This window comes from Taeniopygia guttata, chromosome 29 (genome assembly GCF_048771995.1).
Source record: "Taeniopygia guttata chromosome 29, bTaeGut7.mat, whole genome shotgun sequence".
NCBI lineage: Eukaryota > Metazoa > Chordata > Aves > Passeriformes > Estrildidae > Taeniopygia > Taeniopygia guttata.
Window position 1 is genome coordinate 3,580,349 of NC_133054.1, and position 19,072 is coordinate 3,599,420.

The 19,072-nt window shown below is 59.8% G+C and overlaps 1 protein-coding gene and 2 non-coding genes across 4 annotated transcripts; all 3 read right to left on the reverse strand.

Moving 5' to 3' along the window:
- Nucleotides 1-3,394: 3,394 nt before the first annotated feature.
- Nucleotides 3,395-18,838, reverse strand: KANSL2 (KAT8 regulatory NSL complex subunit 2). Of its 2 annotated transcripts, none has more exons than XM_030259417.4 (10): nucleotides 18,731-18,838; nucleotides 17,248-17,505; nucleotides 15,106-15,284; nucleotides 13,957-14,071; nucleotides 12,475-12,638; nucleotides 10,855-11,021; nucleotides 9,959-10,055; nucleotides 6,893-7,146; nucleotides 4,724-4,900; nucleotides 3,395-3,533 (listed from the first exon to the last, which is right to left on the reverse strand). In XM_030259417.4, the coding sequence occupies exons 2-10, from the start codon at nucleotides 17,496-17,498 to the stop codon at nucleotides 3,414-3,416; spliced, it is 1,524 nt and encodes a 507-aa protein (XP_030115277.4). In that variant the 5' UTR covers nucleotides 17,499-17,505; nucleotides 18,731-18,838; the 3' UTR covers nucleotides 3,395-3,413. The 2 variants fall into 2 exon arrangements, with proteins under 2 accessions (XP_030115277.4, XP_030115275.4); XM_030259415.4 differs by lacking the exon at nucleotides 18,731-18,838 and adding an exon at nucleotides 17,600-18,112.
- LOC115491520 (small nucleolar RNA SNORA2/SNORA34 family) lies at nucleotides 4,081-4,208 on the reverse strand. Its single transcript, XR_003957306.1, has one exon. It is a non-coding gene; the product is annotated as a small nucleolar RNA SNORA2/SNORA34 family (small nucleolar RNA).
- LOC115491519 (small nucleolar RNA SNORA2/SNORA34 family) lies at nucleotides 9,755-9,882 on the reverse strand. The gene has a single exon (XR_003957305.4). It is a non-coding gene; the product is annotated as a small nucleolar RNA SNORA2/SNORA34 family (small nucleolar RNA).
- Nucleotides 18,839-19,072: the final 234 nt, after the last annotated feature.

Consider the following 19,072-nt stretch of genomic DNA (forward strand, 5'->3'; position numbering starts at 1 on the left):
CCACCAGTGCCGCACACCCCCCCGCTCCACCCCGGGTTTCCCCCGCCGCCGGTGCCACCGCGTCCCCGCGCTGAGCGCCGGTCCCGGCCCGTACTCACGCCCGGGGCTCCCGGCGGCGCCGCCACTCTCGGCTCAGAGCGGCCCTGGGGCCGGTCCCGGCGACGGCGGCGTTTCCATCCCGGCCCGGCCCGGCCGCGCTATTGTTGGGAGGCGGCGGCGGCGGCTCCGCCTTCCCGCCGCGGCCGGGGAGGAGCCGGGATGGAGCCGCCGCCTCCCCCGGTGCGCGGCTCCGCCAGCGCCGGCCCCGGGGAACCGGCGCTGGGGCCCCCGGGAGCGGCGGCACCGGCACACCGGGAATCATCCCGGGAGAGGAAGCACCGGGAATCCCTCCGCGGCACCGGGCACCGCCGGAGGGACGGGGCAGAGCACGGAGGGATCCCCACAGGGCATCCCGCACCCTCTGGAGGGGCTGCCCGGAGCCCCGGGACCCCTCGGGGAGCCCCCCGGGGCTGCGGGCCCGGAGCCGAGCCGCGACCCCCGGCTGTGGCCTCCACCCCCCGCCCCTCGAGGGTGAGGTTTGGGTTTTTGGGGTTCACACGGGGCCACGCGTCCCCGGTTCACCCGGACCCCACGGCAGCGCGGCGGGACTCGGGAGAGCGGAGGGGACAAGAGGAGGGTCTGGGGGTGACGCGGAGGACAAGAAGAGGGTCTGGGGGTGATGGAGGGACAAGGGGAAGGTGTGGGGGGCACGATCAGACCTCGCACGTACTGTCCCCGTCCCCTGCAGCCCGTGGGGCGAACCCACGCGGGTCCCTGCGGTGGTCCCCATTGTCCCGGAGGTGCCCGTGGGCCCCTCGCCTGCCCCCCGCGCAGGAAGCGGCCCCGGGGCCGGCGGCTCCGGCTGCGTCACGGGGGGAAGTGAGGCTCCGTCTGGAGGGGAAGAGGAGCCCGCGGCCCCCCCAAGCCCCCGGCGGGTACAGCCGGGGGGGCCGCGACAGATGGACAGCGCGGCCATCCCCTCCCCCAGCGTGGGGCCCCGCGGGGACAGCGCGGGGGTCCCTGTGGGGAGGGGGACACGGCCACGGCCACCCCGAGCCCGTGTCCCCTCCCCAGTTTGCCCGGGCACTGTGTCCCCGCTGCCCCGGGCACTGCGGGGACACGGCGTGGGGACACGGCGTGGGGACACGGCGTGGGGACACGGCGTGGGGACACGGCGTGGGGACACGGCACGCGCCCAAACCCCAGCCCAGGACGTGCCAGCGTGGCCGTGACCCGCTGGCCCTGGCCTGCCCCATACCAGGGTCCCCATGCCGAACCCAGGGACAGGGGTGACAGCCCCGAGTGTCCCCGGCCCTGCTGAGCTGTTCTGGGGACAGCCAGGATGCACTGGGGACACTCCAGGGACATGGAGTGACAGCCCCGAGTGTCCCCAACCTTGCTGAGCTCTTCTGGGGACAGTCCAGGGACAGCCAGGATGCAGCAGGGACAGCAAGGACACCCTGGGGACAGCCGGGATACACCGGGGCCGAGTGGGATGTGCTAGAGAAATGGCCTCGGGGTGCAGGGACACATCGAGGACAGCTGGGACTCGCCAGGGACACGCAGGGACAGCCAGGGATGCGCTGGGGACACTAGGGACAGTCAGGATGTGGTGGGGACAACAGAGACACATGCAGGGGACAGCTGGGGTGTACTGGGGACACTGGGGACCGGCGGGTGGGATGAAAGACTGTGAGGGACACCCCAGGGACACCCGGGATGTAGGGGGGACACTGAGGACACCGCAGGGACAGTCCGGGTGCAATGGGGACACTGAGGACACCGCAGGGACAGTCTGGGTGCAATGGGGACACTGGGGACACCCCAGGGAGAGTCAGGATTCACTGGTGACCCTGGGGACAGCCGGAATGCACTGGGGACACCCCAGAGACAGCCAGGACACAGTGAGGACACTGGGGACACCCCAGGGACAGCCGGGATGCAATGGGGACACCCCAGGGACAGTCCGGGTGCAATGGGGACACTGGGGACACCCCAGGGACAGCCAGGACGCAGTGGGGACACTGGGGACACCCCAGGGACAGCCGGGTGCAATGGGGACACTGGGGACACCCCAGGGACAGTCCGGGTGCAATGGGGACACTGGGGACACCCCAGGGACAGCCAGGACGCAGTGGGGACACCTCAGAGACAGCCGGGATGCTCTGGGGACAGGCGGGGACACCCCAGGATGCAGCGGGGAGAGCCGAGGACACGACGGGGATGCACCGGGGACATGCGAACGCCACCGACCGGGCCACCCCCGCCGCTCCCCCGGGCTCAACCCCCACCCTCTCACGGCACGATCCGGTGCCCGGAGGCCACGGATGCCCCCCCCGCCTCCGGTGCCCCCGAGGAGCGGCCCGACCCCCCGGTCCCCCCGCCGCGGAGCGACCGGACTCACCGGGGGCTACGGCGGGGCCAGGGCCGGGGCCGGGGCGGCATGGCCGGGGCTGGGACCGGGACCGGGACCGGGGCGGGACCGGCGGCGGCGGCGGTGACGTCATGGCTCCACCGGGCCGGCCCCGCCCTGCGCCCCCGCCGCCGCCAATCCGCGCCCCGGGCACCCCCCCCGAATCCCCCCTTCCCGTGATCCCCGGAACCGCCCGACACGGAGCCGGTACCCCCGCCCCTCCTTCCTCCCGCCGGGAGCAATCGGTACCGAGCACCCGCTGGCGGCTGCCCCGGGGTGGGACCGGCCCGCCCCGCACCCCAATGCGCCCCCCCCGAAATGATGGGTGACCCCAAAGGGCACCCCCGGCAGCAGGAGGGTGCCCCCTCCCCGGGAGGACCCCCAGCCCCCCGGCCACCCCCCAACCCCTGCGCTCATCCACACGACACGGGGACACCGAGCACCCACCTCCAGCACTTTATTGTGGGGGACCCCGCAGCGCGGAACCTCTGTCCCCCCAAAACATCGCAGGGCCACATCACCCCCCAGGGCCCACCCGAGACCCCCGGAACCTCCGTGATTTCCCTCCCCAGTCTCCCGTGGCTACTCCATCCCCACGGAGGGCCGGGGGTCCCTGCGGCTCCAGCGATCAGCAGAGCCGGAGCTGCACTCCAGCCCCCCCAGGTCCCACGGCGAGGGTCCCACGGGCGTGGGGACCCCGGTGCTGCCAGGCTCCAGCCCCCCCAGGTCCCATGCGAGGGTCCCACGGGCGTGGGGACCCCGGTGCTGCCAGGCTCCAGCCCCCCCAGGTCCCACGGCGAGGGTCCCACGGGCGTGGGGACCCCGGTGCTGCCGGGCTCAGCCCCCCCAGGTCCCACGGCGAGGGTCCCACGGGCGTGGGGACCCCGGTGTTGCCAGGCTCAGCCCCCCCAGGTCCCACGGCGAGGGTCCCACGGGCGTGGGGACCCCGGTGCTGCCGGGCTCAGCTCACGGCGCCCGGCTCCAGGCTCCCGTTGGCAGCGGCTGCCCGCGCCGGGCCGGGCGAGGCCGAGTCCGGTGGCTGCTGCTCCTCCCGCGGCCCCGGCGGGAACGGGAGGTGACTCTGTGGGGACAGGACAGGGACCAGGGGTTGTGCTGGTCGTGCTGGGACACAGCCCGGGACAGTGTCACAGCCTGGGAGTGTCACAGCCCAGGGACAGTGTCACAGCCCGGGACAGTGTCACAGCCCGGGACAGTGTCACAACCTGGGAGTGTCACAGCCCAGGGACAGTGTCACAGCCCGGGACAGTGTCACAGCCCGGGACAGTGTCACAGTCCGGACAGTGTCACAGCCCAGACAGTGTCACAGCCCGGGACAGTGTCACAGCCCGGGATAGTGTCAGTGTCACAGCCCGGACAGTGTCACAGCCCAGGACAGTGTCACAACCCGGGACAGTGTCACAGCCCAGGACAGTGTCACAGCCCGGGACAGTGTCACAGCCTGGACAGTGTCACAGCCCAGGACAGTGTCACAGCCCAGGACAGTGTCACAGCCCGGGACAGTGTCACAGCTTGGGACAATGTCAGAGCCCGGGACAGTGTCACAGCCCAGGACAGTGTCACAGCCCAGGGACAGTGTCACAGCCCAGGGACAGTGTCACAGCCCAGGACAGTGTCGCTCCCACACGAATTGGTCATTCCACAGGATGGGAGCACCAACAGACCGGGAGACTTTTCCTCTGGGCTCCTGCTTGAAACCAACAGCTACAGCAAACTGGGGGTCTTCAGTCAGAGCCTGGGCTGTGGCACCCCACTCCCACCCCAAAACTTGGCCTTCACCCCAGGAGCCATGACAGGAGAGTGGGTGACATCACCTGGCCCTGTCAGGACACCCCAAAAAAGGCCCAGGTTCCAGACAGGATGACAGGAACAAATTTCAGCTATCCCAGTGAAAATTAAGACTCCAAAGGAAGAAAGGAAAACCCCTGGGCTGGGAAACAACTCCCCTAAAAACGCCCAGCTGAGACTAAGAGGTTCCAACAGCAGGCAACCCCCTTGGCCAGACACGCCCAGCATCCCAGACATTCCCAGGACATCCATCCCCAGGACAAGGGTGGCACTGAGCCACCCACAGAGCCACCTCGGGGGCCAGCCCCTGGCAGTCCTAATGCCATCCAGACCACGGGCACACCCGGCATCTGGAGCCCTTGTGTGGGAGAGGAGCCCCCAGGCCTGGTGGGAGGAAGAGGGGGGGGGTTCCTGCTGGGAAAAACCCATCCCGGGGTGGGGGGGATCAGTCCCACCCGGCCGTACCTGCGCGGGCCCCTCGGCCGGAGGGGGGGAGGAGCTGCCCCTGTCCGGCTCCTCCAGCGCCAGGATGTCGATGGGAGCCTCGGCCATGTCCCGCAGGGACGGATCGAGGGTCACGGAAGGGTCAAAGAGCAGAGGGGATGGGGGGCACTGCATCCCATCACCCACCACGTCCAGGTCCTGGCAGGGGAAACAGCGGAGCGGCTCATCAGGATGGGGCTGAGGAGACTCCGATGCTCTGAAGCAGCAGGAAAGGGAGGAGAAAGGCTGGGAGTAGGAGGAGGAGTGGGCACCATGCCAGGGGGGCCCTCAGCCAGCAACACAGCCCAGGAACCCCCTCCTCCTCTTGGAATGCCATGATCACAGCTGGCATTGCTGAGGACAAGGTGTGGGACACACCACCTGCAGCCCAGCGTGATGTGCTGCTCCCAAAGTGTCCCTCCAGCACCTGGAATGGCTTTGACAGGCTCCAATCACACCCTTCTGGGGACCCCCAGGGCAATCCCTGCTCTCCAGGATGTCACACACACTCCAGAGGACCCCCAGAGCAATCCCTGCTCTCCAGGATGTCACACACATTCCTGGGGACCCCCAGAGCAATCCCTGCTCTCCAGGATGTCACACACACTCCAGAGGACCCCCAGAGCAATCCCTGCTCTCCAGAATGTCACACACATTCCAGAGGACCCCCAGAGCAATCCCTGCTCTCCAGAATGTCACACACATTCCAGAGGACCCCCAGAGCAATCCCTGCTCTCCAGGATGTCACACACACTCCTGGGGACCCCCAGAGCAATCCCTGCTCTCCAGGATGTCACACACACTCCTGGGGACCCCCAGAGCAATCCCTGCTCTCCAGGATGTCACACACATTCCTGGGGACCCCCAGGGCAATCCCTGCTCTCCAGGATGTCACACACTCCAGAGGACACCTGGAACATCCCCACCCTCTCCTAGGATGTCACACCTCCTCTGTTTGCCCTGACAGCACAGATGGGGATGGACAAGCTCTGAGCACTCCCCATCTGCCCTCCCTGACAAGGGGAGAGGCTGGGATTTGGGAGAAGCTGGAATTTGTTTTGGCTCTGAAGGGGGTTTGACACGAGGGTGAGATTCCTGTGACTCACGAGTGGCACCTCCCCAGCCTGGCACGACGTGAGACACAACACAGATGCCCCCGGCAGCTTCCATGAATCTGCAGAGCTCCAGAGGGAGCTCGGAACCCTCTCAAAGGACAGGATCAGGGAAAACAGCCCTGTTTTTCCTTTCTAACCCAAAAAATCCCTCCTGTTTGCACAGATCTGGGATCTGATCTGAGCCCTCCCTCTCCAGCCTGACCCCGCTTGCTCTCCTGCTGCTGGAATCCCTCCTCCATCACCAAACTCCAAAGCACAGCCAAGCTTTGCCTCCACCAGCAGAGCTCAGCAGCCTCAGGAGCACCCGGACACTGAGGGCACACCTTGCTCACAGCAGCAGCTCCCGTGGATCCTCTGCTGCTTTGCTTTTGCCTCAACGCATTCCTGAGGCTTTCAGCTGTGCTGCTTTAAATGCACGATGCCACAATAATCTGGGGATTAAAATCTTCATGCTTTCCTCGTGCCAGACAAAATGGGGGTGTGGAGGGGAAATCCTCTTTTTAAGAGGCCTCTCCTCTTAAAGAGCACAGCCATTCCAAAGGAGCAGCCACTAACTCTGGAATAGCTCCCAAACCTTCCACATTCCTGCATCTTCACAGAATCCCAGGATGCTTTGGATTGGGAAGGAATGTAAAGATCATCCAGTTCCACCCCTGACATCCCCATGGGCAGGGACACCTTGCACTTTCCCAGGTTGCTCCAAGCCCTGTCCAAGCGGGCCTTGGACACTTCCAGGGACCCAGGGGCAGCCCCAGCTTCTCTGGGCACCCTTACCCTCACAGGAATTCCTTCCCAATATCCCATCTAACCCTGCCTCTGGCACTGGAAGCCATTCCCCCTTGTCCTGGCACTCCATCCCTTGTCCCAAGTCCCTCTCCAGCTCTCTCCTGGATCCTTCTCCTCTCCAGGCTGGACATGCCCAGCCTGGCTCCAGAGTTGTTCCAGCCCTTGTCCTCTTCCTGTGCTGAGGATTCGACCTGGATGCAGCATTCCAGGTGGGCTCTCAGGTGGGCTCAGCTGCAGCTTTCCCACTTACATCGCTGAATTCCAGGGGCAAACTCTCCGTGGGCTGGAGCTCGGCCGCGCTCAGGTACAGATCCGTGGGAGCAGCCCCCAGCTCCTGGGGCACAGCCAGGACCTGCTCTGGGACGTACATCTGGGGGGGCAGCCGGAGGTGCAGGGGGCAGCACGGCTCCTCAGACAGGCTCACGGGCACGGGCTTGTTGCAGGGAACTTCCTCCGAGCCCTGGCACGGTTTGAACAGTGTCTGGTTTGTATCCTGGCAGATATCTGGGAAGAGGAGGTCAAGGAAAGCAGCAGAGGTACTGCCAGGGACACATCCAGAGGGAGAAACGCTGAGAAAGGCTCCCAATTCCCCCACAAACGGTGTTAAACCCACCCCCATTTCTCCCAGATCAGGAATGCAGAGGCTGGAGCTGCACCCCAACTGCCCAGGGATGTGGGTGACACAATTTCCGTGATGGAAAACTGGGACAACAGCCACAGCCCCCCCGTGGGGGCTGGGAGATGTGGCTGGATCCCTGGAAACCACTCACAGATAGTCAGCTGGATGTCACAAAGGCACAGGATTAACTTTTGTTTGCAGACAGCCATGGAAAATGATCAGCTCCAACCCCACAGGCAGGGAGATCCCAGCACACACAATGCCTTCTCCACAGCCAGTTTGGTTATGGTATTTCTATCTTCCCACTGCATTTTCCTTCCCAGTGGAAAACCTGTTCCTGCCAGAGGTGTAAATGGGATTTCCTGCCTTTAATCCCAAACAGAAACTCTGCTTCAATTGCATCACACTTGCAGAGCGATCCAAAGGAGCTACAGATCAAAACCCAGCCTGCTCTGAACCCATCACCTTCCAACCCTTTCCTCCTCTTCCCACATCCACCCTCTTCTTCCAAGCCCTATTCTGATCCCATCCTCCTCTTCCAACCCCTTCCTCCTCTTTCAACTCCATCCTGACTCTTCCTCCTCTTTCAATCTCCTTCTCTCCTTCCCACCCCTTTCTCTTTTTCAATGCCCATTCACTTCTTCAAGCCTTTTCTTCCAACCCTTTCCTTCTCTTCCATCCCTCTTTCTCCTCTTCTGATCCCCATCCATTTCTTCCAACCCCTCCCTCCTCTTCCTCCCACCTTTTTCCTCTTCCATCCCCTTCCAACCAGGATCACCTCAACTGCAATTTCCTCACACACACCAGTGTGAGAGGGGGGGAAAAAATCCCAAACCCACATAAAACTGGGAAAAGACAACAAGTTTAAGCCAGTTTCTTAAGCTGGCTAGGTTTGAGATTCACCCTTCCCTCCTCTCCTCCTTACTCCAAGAATTTCTCAGGAATCCATTTCCTGGCAGGCCATGGGGAGCCACAATCTGGGCTGGCAGCAATGTCAGAGCCCAGCCCAAGAGAGAAGGACCTGGGACACCCAAGGGAAGATGTGGTGAGGGAACAGGGGGTGGGGAAATCAGATTTTCATCTCCTGGAGCAACTCCCAGCTCCAGCACTGACTTTACTGGTAGCCAAAAGCACAGATTGCCAAGAGGACAAAAATCCCAGGCTCCATCTGGAGCCTCCCAGCCTTCCCCCATCCCTTCAGTGCCCTGTCACAAACAATCCAGCTCCTGGAAGCAAACAGAGCCCGAGAGCCTCCGAAAAAGCCGCAGATGTTATCAGATGTTATCGGCTGCCCGAGGAAAAGCTTGTTTGTGTCACTGAGAGTCAGCTGAGAGCTCCCGCCAGACCCAGCTCTTCCCTCCCTCCCGGGAGCGCCAGCTGCCAACAGCAGCTTCTCTGGCTGTTTTATGGGATTTCTCCTCGCTTTATTTTGAGATCTGTGGTGGTTTGAGAGAAACAAAGGCAGCTTCCAGCTCCTGCTCCTTGCACAGGGCTGGGGGAGTCTGACAACTCCAGGGACAAAGCAAACCCAGCGGTTCTCAAAAATCCAGAACCTCCCAAGAAATATGAAAACTTCTCAAGACCCACAAGCTCCCAAAAAACTCACAAGCTCCTGCAGACCCAGGAGCTCCCACAAATCCAGAAATTCCCACAAACTCAGGAGTTCCCACAGACCCAGGAACTCTGATAAACACAAGAGCTCACACAAACCCAGCACCTCCCACAAATCCAAAATCTACCACAGATCCAGAAGCTCCTCCTCACCCAGTCCTGGGACTCAGTGCCAGAACTTGTCCTGACTCACCCCACTGCTCCCTCCTGCAGCTCCGGCCTGATCCAAACCTGGACACATCCACCCACTCCCACAGGAGAGGACGGAGCAGATGCACCCAGGGCAATGCTGGGGTCATGGACTGGGGGTCATCCTCGACCTGGGGGATCCTTGGTCCCGTATTGGGGGTCATCCCTGAGCAGGGGGATCCCAGTGGAACTTTCAGTGCTGGCTCTCCACTAGCTGAGGCTGATTTGGGAAGTGGAACAGCTCAAGGCTGCTCACACACACACATGAGAACCTTTTGAAGGGTCACAGAGACTGAACTGGGCCACAGCAGTTCCAAACAGGTTCGAACTACCCCTCCAGATCCTCCCAAAAATCAAGGCTGTGCTCTGGTGTGTGTGTCCTCAGGTGGGGGGCAGGCTCTGTTCCCAAGGAACAAGGGACAGGACAGGAGGGAAGAGCCTCAAGCTTTGTCAGGAGAGGTTCAGGAACTTCTGAATTAATCAGGAGGAATTTCTTCCATGGAAAGGGTGGTCAGACACTGGAAGGCTGCTCAAGGAGGTGATGGAATCCCCATCTCTGGAGGGGATCCATGCACATCCCTCACAGCTCAGGCCTGCCTGGGTTCTCTCTGCTTCCAAGTGAAATGCCCACCCTGTTTGGGTGCTCTGCACCCAGGAGGCCACGGCAGGAGCACCCCTGGGAGCAGCCCAGCCCTTTGTTGCTCCCGTACGAATTGGCTGTTCCATGGGACGGGAGCACCAATAGACAGGGAGACTTTTCCTCTGGGCTCCTGCTTGAAACCAACGGCTACAGCAAACCGAGGGCCTTGATTCAGGGCCAGGGAGGGAGAAAGGGGCAAACAGGCCCTGGGCAAACTGCTGGCCAACGCTCAGGAAGAGCGTGGGATGAAAGGATACGTGTGAGGCAGTGCCGGGTCATCGGCAGGGACGGGTTGGAGCATCGGACATCGTCAACAAAGGCCAAGCAGCGCTGGCTGGAGCGGGTGGTGTGAGCCTGAAATCATGGAATGGTTTGGGTTGGGAGACACCTTAAAGCTCCTTAAGCTCCCCTTCCACCTTCCACTATCCCACGCTGCTCTAAGCCACGTCCGACCTGGCCTTGGGCACTTTCAGGGATGGGGCAGCCCCAGCTTCTCTGGGCACTCTGTGCCAGGGCCTCCCCACCCTCCCAGGGAGGAATTTGTTCCCAATATCCACCCACATCTCTCATCTCTTAAGTTTAAAACCATTCCCTCTTGTCCTGTCACTGCCTGTCTATTTACAACTCCCTCTCCCTCTTTTTATTAAGCCTCTTTCAGGCAATGGAATGGACTCACTCAAACCCAGGAAATCCCAGACCCAAGAGCTCCCAAAAACCTGAGAGCCTTGACAAACCCATGAGCTCCTAAAAATCCCCAAGCCTTCAAATACCCTGAGCCTTCTTTTCTCCAGGATGAGCCCTCCCAGTTCCCTCATCTCCTCAGGAATTTTCCAGACTCTTCTTGTGCTGCAGTCCCTTTCCACGCTCCATTCCCTTCCGTGGACTTGACCCTCAATGTCTTTGTTGCTACGAAGAGCCCAGAACTGACCCCAACATTCAAGGTGTGGACACCAAGACATGAAACTCTTGCAGACACAGGAGCTACCACAGATCCAGAAGCTCCCACAAACCTCAACAAACCCAGGAGCTTCTCCAAACCCAGGAGGGCGGCAGCCTTGCAGGAAGGGTGTTAGATAGGGCAACCTGCCAGGGCCTGGGGTCACTCCCAGAAAAGACACGAGAGGAGAGACCCATCCAGGACGTCCCCACGGACCTGCTGGGCCGCGCCGTCGGTGGCCAGGACCCTGCGCTCCCGGAGCTGCCGGTGCAGCAGAGCCTCCACCCCGTAGCGCTGCCGGTAGCGCCGGAGGCACTTGAGCCGCTTCAGATTCTCCCTCTCCTTGGCCATCAGCCCCTCTGGCCCTGTCAGGAGGCTGCTCCCTGCAGGAATAAAGGAAGAGTCAGGAATCAACACCCACCTGCCAGGTTTTTTAGGCACATCAGCCATGGAGGGCTTTGAGGGCTCCATCCACAGGAGCAGCAGCAGCGCAGCTTTGGGTGACGCCTGGTGGTGCAGGTTCCATCCCAAAATTTATCCTGACCTCTCCACACACACCAGGAACGCTTGGGCCCACAGACTATTTTTAAAATCTCCTTTAAAAATAATTCAGCCACTCCCGCCCATTGTAATTTCAGCAGCAGAATAGAAACTTGTCAAATTCCAGGTCACTCCTGTGCGAGTTCTGGAAGCTTCCCGCCAGCATTCCTGGTGTAATTACAGGGCAACGCTCAGGATCTGCTTTTCTCTGACTCCTTTGCTAAAAAGAGTTCTGCAAAACTGGTATGTACCAAACTCCTGGTTATTTTTACTTGAGCCTTAACTGAATTATGGCGTTTTCCAGGATGAGCTATTAAAGGATGATGCTGGAAAAAGAGTCCTTTGCTCTGCAATACTTGGGACCAGTTACACAACTCGGTTTTGCCTCTGTTGAACTGGGAATTCCTGCTTCCAAGAGCATACTCTGCACAGAGAGAACGCCTGCAGAGGCAGAGGGAAAGCTGCACCCCTGCTAAGGAGGAATATGCCAGTACAGCAGCACTGGTGTTACTGGAACCAACTCCTGTCCACACACCAAGGGCCTTACAGACGAGTATGTTTTGTTCGTAAAAGGAAAAAACAGGAAATCCCAGTACAAAATAAGCACTTTTGTCTCAGAATTAACATTATAGCTCATTTCCTGCCAACGCTGCAAGCTCTGAAGAGCAAAGAAATGCACAAGCTTTGGAACTGCAGTGATAGGGATCTCTGGGCACAGGACCAGCACAGAATCATGGAATCACTCAGGCTGGAAGAGCTCTCCCGATCAGAGTCCAACCTATGACTGATCCCTACCTCGCCAACCAGATCAGGGCACTGAGAGCAATGTCCAGCTGTTCCCTGAACACCTCTGGGGACAGAAACTCCACCACCTCCGTGGGCAGTTCCAATACCTGACCACCTTTTCCGCACAGAAATCCTCTTGATGCCCACCCCAAACCTCCCTGGCACAGTTTGAGGCCATTTCCTCTTGTCTCATTGTTCCATGGGAGCAAATTCTGATCCCCACCTGACTGCACCCTCCTGTAAGTGAGTTACAGAGAGTGAGATGGTCCCACCTGAGCTCCCTTTTCTCCAGGCTCAGCCCCTCCCCAGCTCCCTCAGTTCTCCAGACCTTTCCCCTTGTGCTCCAGCCACTTCCCAACTCCAGACATGCTCCAGCCCCTCAATGAAACAGCTGCTCTGAGTGTGGAACCCCCCTTTACCCTGCTCTGAAACCAGCCTCTAGAAAGGCCCAAACCCCCCTTTTTTTAGCAGATTTCTGTGCATGCCCTCAGGCAGGAGGTCTGGGCTCACCGATGGCCTCGTGCTCTCCCTTCCTGCTGTGCAGGAACCGGCGCTTCTTCTCCTTCAGCAGGTGCTGGAGCCGCTTGAACTGGTCGATGTAGAGGGACTGGAGGCGGATCAGCTTCTCCCTCATGATCAGAGCCACCTCCTCGGCCGTGTACACCCCAGCGTGCCTGCAAAACCCAGGGAACACGGCCTGGTTGGAGGGTCCCTGGAGACTGAGCCCCCCAAAGGGGTGGGGGACCTCGAGGTTGATCCCTGAAGGGTCTGGGGATCCCATGGGTTTTCTTCTGCTGAAGAGTCCGGGGGTCCTTCATGGATGAACCCTCAAAAGGTCTGGGAGTCCTTCCGGGCTGTTCTCCAAAACGGCGTGAGGGTCTCTCAAGGCTGAACCCCCAAAGGTGTGGGGGTCCTTCAGGGCTGTTCTCCAAAACAGCATGAGGGTATCTCAACGCTGAACCCCCAAAGGTGTGGGGATCCCTCAGGGCTGATCCCCCTCAGGGTGTGGGGGTTGTTGCCACAAAGGGTTTGGAGGTCCTCCAGGGCTAAACCCCAAACAATGTGGAGGGGTCCCATGGGGCTGTTCTCCTGCAGGGTGTGAGGGTCTCTCAAGGCTGAACCCCCAAAGGTTGGGGGGAAGTCTCTCAGGAATAATTCTTCCAAAGGGTTTGGGGGTGCCTCAGGGCTGATCCCCCAAAGGATTTGGGAGACCCTCAAGGCTTCATTCTCTGAATCTGTGTGGTTCTCTCAAGATTATTATTATTATGTGGGGGTCCCTCTAAGCTGTTCCCCCACACAAACAACACTGATGTTATTGGGAACACTCTGGGTTACACCATCAACAAATGTTGAGCTGAAATACTCAATTTCAGGTTTTTTTTTTTAAGAGACAGGGTCACCCAGAGAAGCTGCTGAGAGACCCACTCCATTCTGGAAGAGGATGAGCAGCAAGTGCTTCCCAGAAAACCCCAGCTCTGGGACCTGAGTGCATCCACAGCCAATAAACCATGTGGGCACAAATCCGTAAAAAAACATTTATATAGTCATGTTTTTAAAACAACCACCATCCCCTGGAGCCAGAGTGAGCCCACAGCGTGAAACATGTGTGTAGCAGGCAGCAGCCACCATGGAATCCCAGAAGTTCCCCAGGATTAGGACAACCTGTAACCAACCCCTGTCAGAGCCCTGAGTGCCCCAGCTAGTCATTCCTTGGACACCTCCAGGGATGGGAACTCTACCACTTTCCTGGGCAGTTCTAATGCCTGACAAGTCTTTCCACGAAGGAATTCCTCCTGATGTCCAACCTGAACCTCACCTGGCACAAACTGCTGCTGTTTCTCCTTGTCCTGTCCCTTTTCATGGGAGCAGAGCTTTACCCCCACCTGGCTGCAGCCTCCTGTTCAGGGAGTTGTGGAGAACCAGTCCCTCCTTCAGCCTTTTTCCCAGGCTGAGGCCCCCAAAAATGTAAATTTAACTACTGCCCCAACCTACTTGAGGGGATCCTCCTGGTCGCTGTCGATGCTGTCAGCTTCACTGTCAGGGTCCCCACGCCACGTCTGCTCCACGGTGACAGGGTCCTGCTCGCAGTCACTCCAGCTGTCCTCGTCTGCAAGACACAGCACAGGACACTGTGCCACATCCCAGGATGGCCAGGGACACCCTGGAGCTCGGCCCCACGGAGCTGAGCAGGCTCTGCCTCATGCCAAGAGGGAACTCTCCACCCCAAAACTCTGAGTGAGGGACTTGGAGAAGGAAACAACAGGAAACCTCTGGTTTGGAGCAGCCAGAACACACTGGGAATGATGCTTCAGCCCTCCCAGCAACCACGGAATTCCAGTGCTATTATTTCCATGCTAAACCTGCAGGGTCTGGGTTTGGCAGCGTGAGATACACCAGGCTTTACAAAACCCCAGCTTTTCCTCCCAGACCACGGGGTCTTTTCCCCACTGGACTGAAGAAGGGATATTGCTGCTTTCCCCCACGGGAACAGAGCAGCCTGGCACTGCCTTTGGGTTTGATGCCTTGGAGTGGCTGCCTAGAACAGAGGCTAGACAAGGTTAAGAGAATAAAGTGGGTATTTACTAAAGGCCTTCAACAGATACAATTTGGGCAGTCAAAAGCCTCCAAGAGGCTACACCCAAGACAGAATAATGGTCACGAGTTTTTCAGACAGATATGTTTGGTCCATTTATATATCAGGGGTTAATCCTCCAATTACTTTTAGGTAATGAAACCATATTTCCCCTAGTTTGTACCCCCTCTATGCACTTTTTTTATACTTTTCAGGGCCTGAGGCTGTTTGATATCCTTGAGTTTCAGGCCTAGAGGAATTGCTTTGTTTGACTAAAAACGTGAAGACAGTAGCTACCACTTTACATGGAGTTAAGAGTTATGCACCAATGCAGGAGAGGATTTGAAAAACACAGGAGCTGAAAGCTCAAGGCATGGGGTTCAGCGCTCACCCAGGCCTGAGGATGTTGGGTATCCTTGAGATTCAGGCCTACAAGAATTGCTTTGTTTGACCAAAAAAGTGAAGACAGTAGCTAACACTTTACATGGAGTTTAGAGTTATGCACCAATGCAGGAGAGGATTTGAAAAACACAGAGGCTGAAAGCTCAAGGCAGGCGCTCAGTGCTCACCCAGGATGCGGCTGGCCTCGCTGCGGCTGCTCTCGGCGCTCTGGCAGCCCAGCTCTGCCCGGGCGTAGGAGCTCAGCTGGCACAGGAGGGTCTCGCCCACGGGCCCGGGGTTGGATTTCTTCACCTGAGCCTGCAGCGCCAGCGCGTTGCGTCGGGCGTGCTCCGCGCAGAACGAGGTGCTGCGGGACAAGCCACGGGCTCAGCGTCACGAATAATTGGGGTAGGAGGAACCCAAAAGCTGATCTGAGCCCTCCCTCTCCAGCCTGACCCCGCTTGCTCTCCTGCTGCTGGAATCCCTCCTCCATCACCAAACTCCAAAGCACAGCCAAGCTTTGCCTCCACCAGCAGAGCTCAGCAGCCTCAGGAGCACCCGGACACTGAGGGCACACCTCGCTCACAGCAGCAGCTCCCGTGGATCCTCTGCTGCTTTGCTTTTGCCTCAACGCATTCCTGAGGCTTTCAGCTGTGCTGCTTTAAATGCACGATGCCACAATAATCTGGGGATTAAAATCTTCATGCTTTCCTCGTGCCAGACAAAATGGGGGTGTGGAGGGGAAATCCTCTTTTTAAGAGGCTCCTAAAGGCATTTCAATGAGCACAACCATCCCAAAGGAGCAGCCACTAACTCTGGAATAGCTCCCAAACCTTCCACATTCCTGCATCTTCACAGAATCCCAGGATGCTTTGGATTGGGAAGGAATGTAAAGATCATCCAGTTCCACCCCTGCCCCACTATCCCAGGTGGCTCCAAGCCCTGTCCAAGCGGGCCTTGGACACTTTTAAGGATCCAGGGGCAGCCCCAGCTTCTCTGAGAAATCCATTCTAGGGCCTCCCCAGGCTGACAGGGAGAAATTTATTCCAAATATCCCACCTAACCCTGCCCTCTGGCAGTGGGAAGCCACTTCCCCTCGTCCTGGCACTCCACCCCCTGTAAATAGTCTCTCCATCTCTCCTGCAGCTCCTTCAGGTACTTTAAGGTCACAATTAGGTCACCTCTGAGCTTCTCTTCTCCAGAACAACCCCAATTTTCTCAGCCCTTCCTTCTATGAGAGATGCTCCATCCCTCTGCTCATCTCAGTGCCTCTCTGGACTCACTCCAAATGCTCCATGTTTTTTCCTGAGCTGGACACAGGGAAAACATCTCTGGATGCAGGGATTCACCTGAGCAGGACAGAAGGGCAGGGAACAAGCCCTGGCACCTGGAATCTCTCACAGGGAGCTGGCTGGAAGTCCAGCCTGGGAACGCTGAGAGCCCACCCACCACTGAGGGAATGTCATCTCTGGCACCAGCAGCAGAGAGGAAAAAGAGATTTCAGCTAAAGCCAGTGAGGTGGGTGAGTTTTTAGCTCTTCTGCTTCCAAACTTTCTCACTGGACTCTGCCTTCCCCACATTTTATGGCACAGGGATCAGGGTGGAGACAACCACTGTCCACATCCCAGTAAATCCTGGAAGCAACAGTCCGGTGAGGAATCTGTGCTCTGTCATCCATAACTGTTCCAGCCCTTCCATCCCCACCATCTGAGCATTTTAAAGGCCTAAGGGAAGCAGCAGCACAACCAGGCCAAAGCTCCAGAGGGATCAGAGTGGCTGCTCTGGGGATTATCCACTGGCACAGGCACGGGATGTGCTGGGATGAGGGAGGGACTGCCCACACACATCCAGTGCAGGGCCTGGAGCACTGCAGCCACCTTCTGCTGGGCCAGGGCACAGCCCACAGTCCCCAAACAACTCCATGGAGACTTTCTCCAGCTTAAAAACATTTTGGAAAAAGGGAGATGCTCCTCAGAGGTTACCCAAATACAGCAGCTGGAAGAATCATGGAATGTCCTGAAAAGGCCCCACAAGGATCACCAAGTCCAACTCCTGGCCTTAAACAGGATATCCCAAAATCCCACCATGCTCCTGGGTGCATTATCCCAACATTCCTTGGGCTCTGGCAGGGCTGTGAATGTGACCACTACCCTGAGGAGCTGCCAAAGTGCTCAACTGGGGTAGAACCTTTTCCCAAAATCCAGTATAAATCTCCCCTGTCACAGCTCCAGCCATTTTTTCAAAAGGGAAGACAAAGAGAAAAGCCTCCCCCTGCCTGTTTTAATTCCATAGAGTTTGGAACTGGAAAAACAGGAGGAAGAGCCACTCACCCATCCTTCTTCTCGGGTTTGGGAGCAGCGTTGGGACAACGTTTCCCGTTCTTTGTGGACACGTAGCTGCACTGTTTGAAGGGAGCATTCCTATCCTCGAGGATGTGCTTGATGCAGAATTCCTGCCCTTCCAGGCGGGGCTGGGAGCAGGGCCGGGGGGCAAAGGCGCAGGCCAGGGGCTCCTGCGGCCGTGGCACCGGGGTCAGGCGGCCTCGGCTCGTCGGTAACACGTGAATCCGGATTCTGTTCATGCCGACACTGCAGGAGGGATGCAGAGCAAGGAAAATCAGTGAAATAAAACGCTGATAAAATGAAAAGTAGCAGCGGGAAAGAATTTGAATCAAAGTCTGACCCCTTCAGCAGAAAATGAGGCTGCTCCTATGGAGGTAATTCCCAATAATGCTCGAGGGAATTTTTAGCCCTGTAGAAATCTGTGGGGGGTCGTCTTCTCGGTGCTCCCAGTGCCTCAACCGCGAACTGTCCCCGGTCTTTTCTGCTGCTCATCCCGGTCTATTGCCGCCTCTACACCAGGGTTCCCCAGTGTGTATCCGGGGCTATCCCGGGGTTTATCCCGGGGCACATCCTGATCTATCCCCGTCTCTATCCCGGTCCATCCCCGGGTTTATCCCCGTGCCCATCCTGTTCCACCCGGCCTCTCTCCCGGTGCCCGTCCCGGTCCATCCCCGGGTTTATTCCCGTGCCCATCCTGATCTATCCCCATCTCTATCCCGCTATATCCCGGTCCGTCCCAGCCTGTCTCCCGGTGCCCGTCCCGGTCCATCCCAGCCTGTCTCCCGGTGCCCGTCCCGGTCCATCCCGGCCTCTCTCCCGGTGCCCGTCCCGGTCTGTCCCAGCCTCTCTCCCGGTGCCCCTCCCGGTCCGTCCCGGCGCTCTCCCGGTGCCCGTCCTGGTCCGTCCCAGCCTCTCTCCCGGTATATCCCGGTCCATCCCAGCCTCTCTCCCGCTACCCATCCCGGTCCATCCCAGCCTGTCTCCCGGTGCCCGTCCCGGCCCATCCCAGCCTGTCTCCCGGTGCCCCTCCCGGTCCGTCCCAGCCTCTCTCCCGGTGCCCATCCCGGTCCATCCCGGCGCTCTCCCGGTGCCCGTCCCGGTCCATCCCAGCCTCTCTCCCGGTATATCCCGGTCCATCCCAGCCTCTCTCCCGGTATATCCCGGTCCGTCCCAGCCTCTCTCCCGGTATATCCCGGTCCGTCCCGGCGCTCTCCCGCCCGCGCACGTGCTCTGCCGCCGCGCTCCCGCGCATGCGCGCTCCTGCCGCCCAGGAGCCGCCATTTTGTCCGCGGGCGGCGGGCGTGAGGGGCACCCCTGAGGGGCGGCCAGGCAGCGCTGCCGGAGCGGAGAGCGACAGGAGACCCGCCCTCGGGCCGGTGCAGGACGGAGGAGCCCCGGAGAAGAACTCGGGGGCCGCGCTGAGGGGCACACCGGGCCCCATTGTGAGCAGGAGGCGCCGCCGCCATCTTACCTCTCTGCCGCCGCGGCCTCCGCGCTGCAGCGCCGCGCGCCCGCCCCACCTCCTCACTGGCCCGCCCGCCCGCCAATCAACGGCCAGCACAGCGGAGGTCCCGTGTGTGATTGGCTGACCTGGCAGTCACTCACGAAGGGAGCGACCACGCCCCCATGGTCACGTGGGGGCGGCGCGGCGGGAACGCGACACGTGGGCGCGGCGGGAGCGGGGGGATCCCGGGCCGGGACACCGGGAAGGGTCCCGGGACAGGACAGCAGGAAGGGTCCCGGGACAGGACAGCAGGGGGTATCCCGGGCCGGGACCCGGGACAGGACAGCGGGGGGGATCCCGGGACAGGAC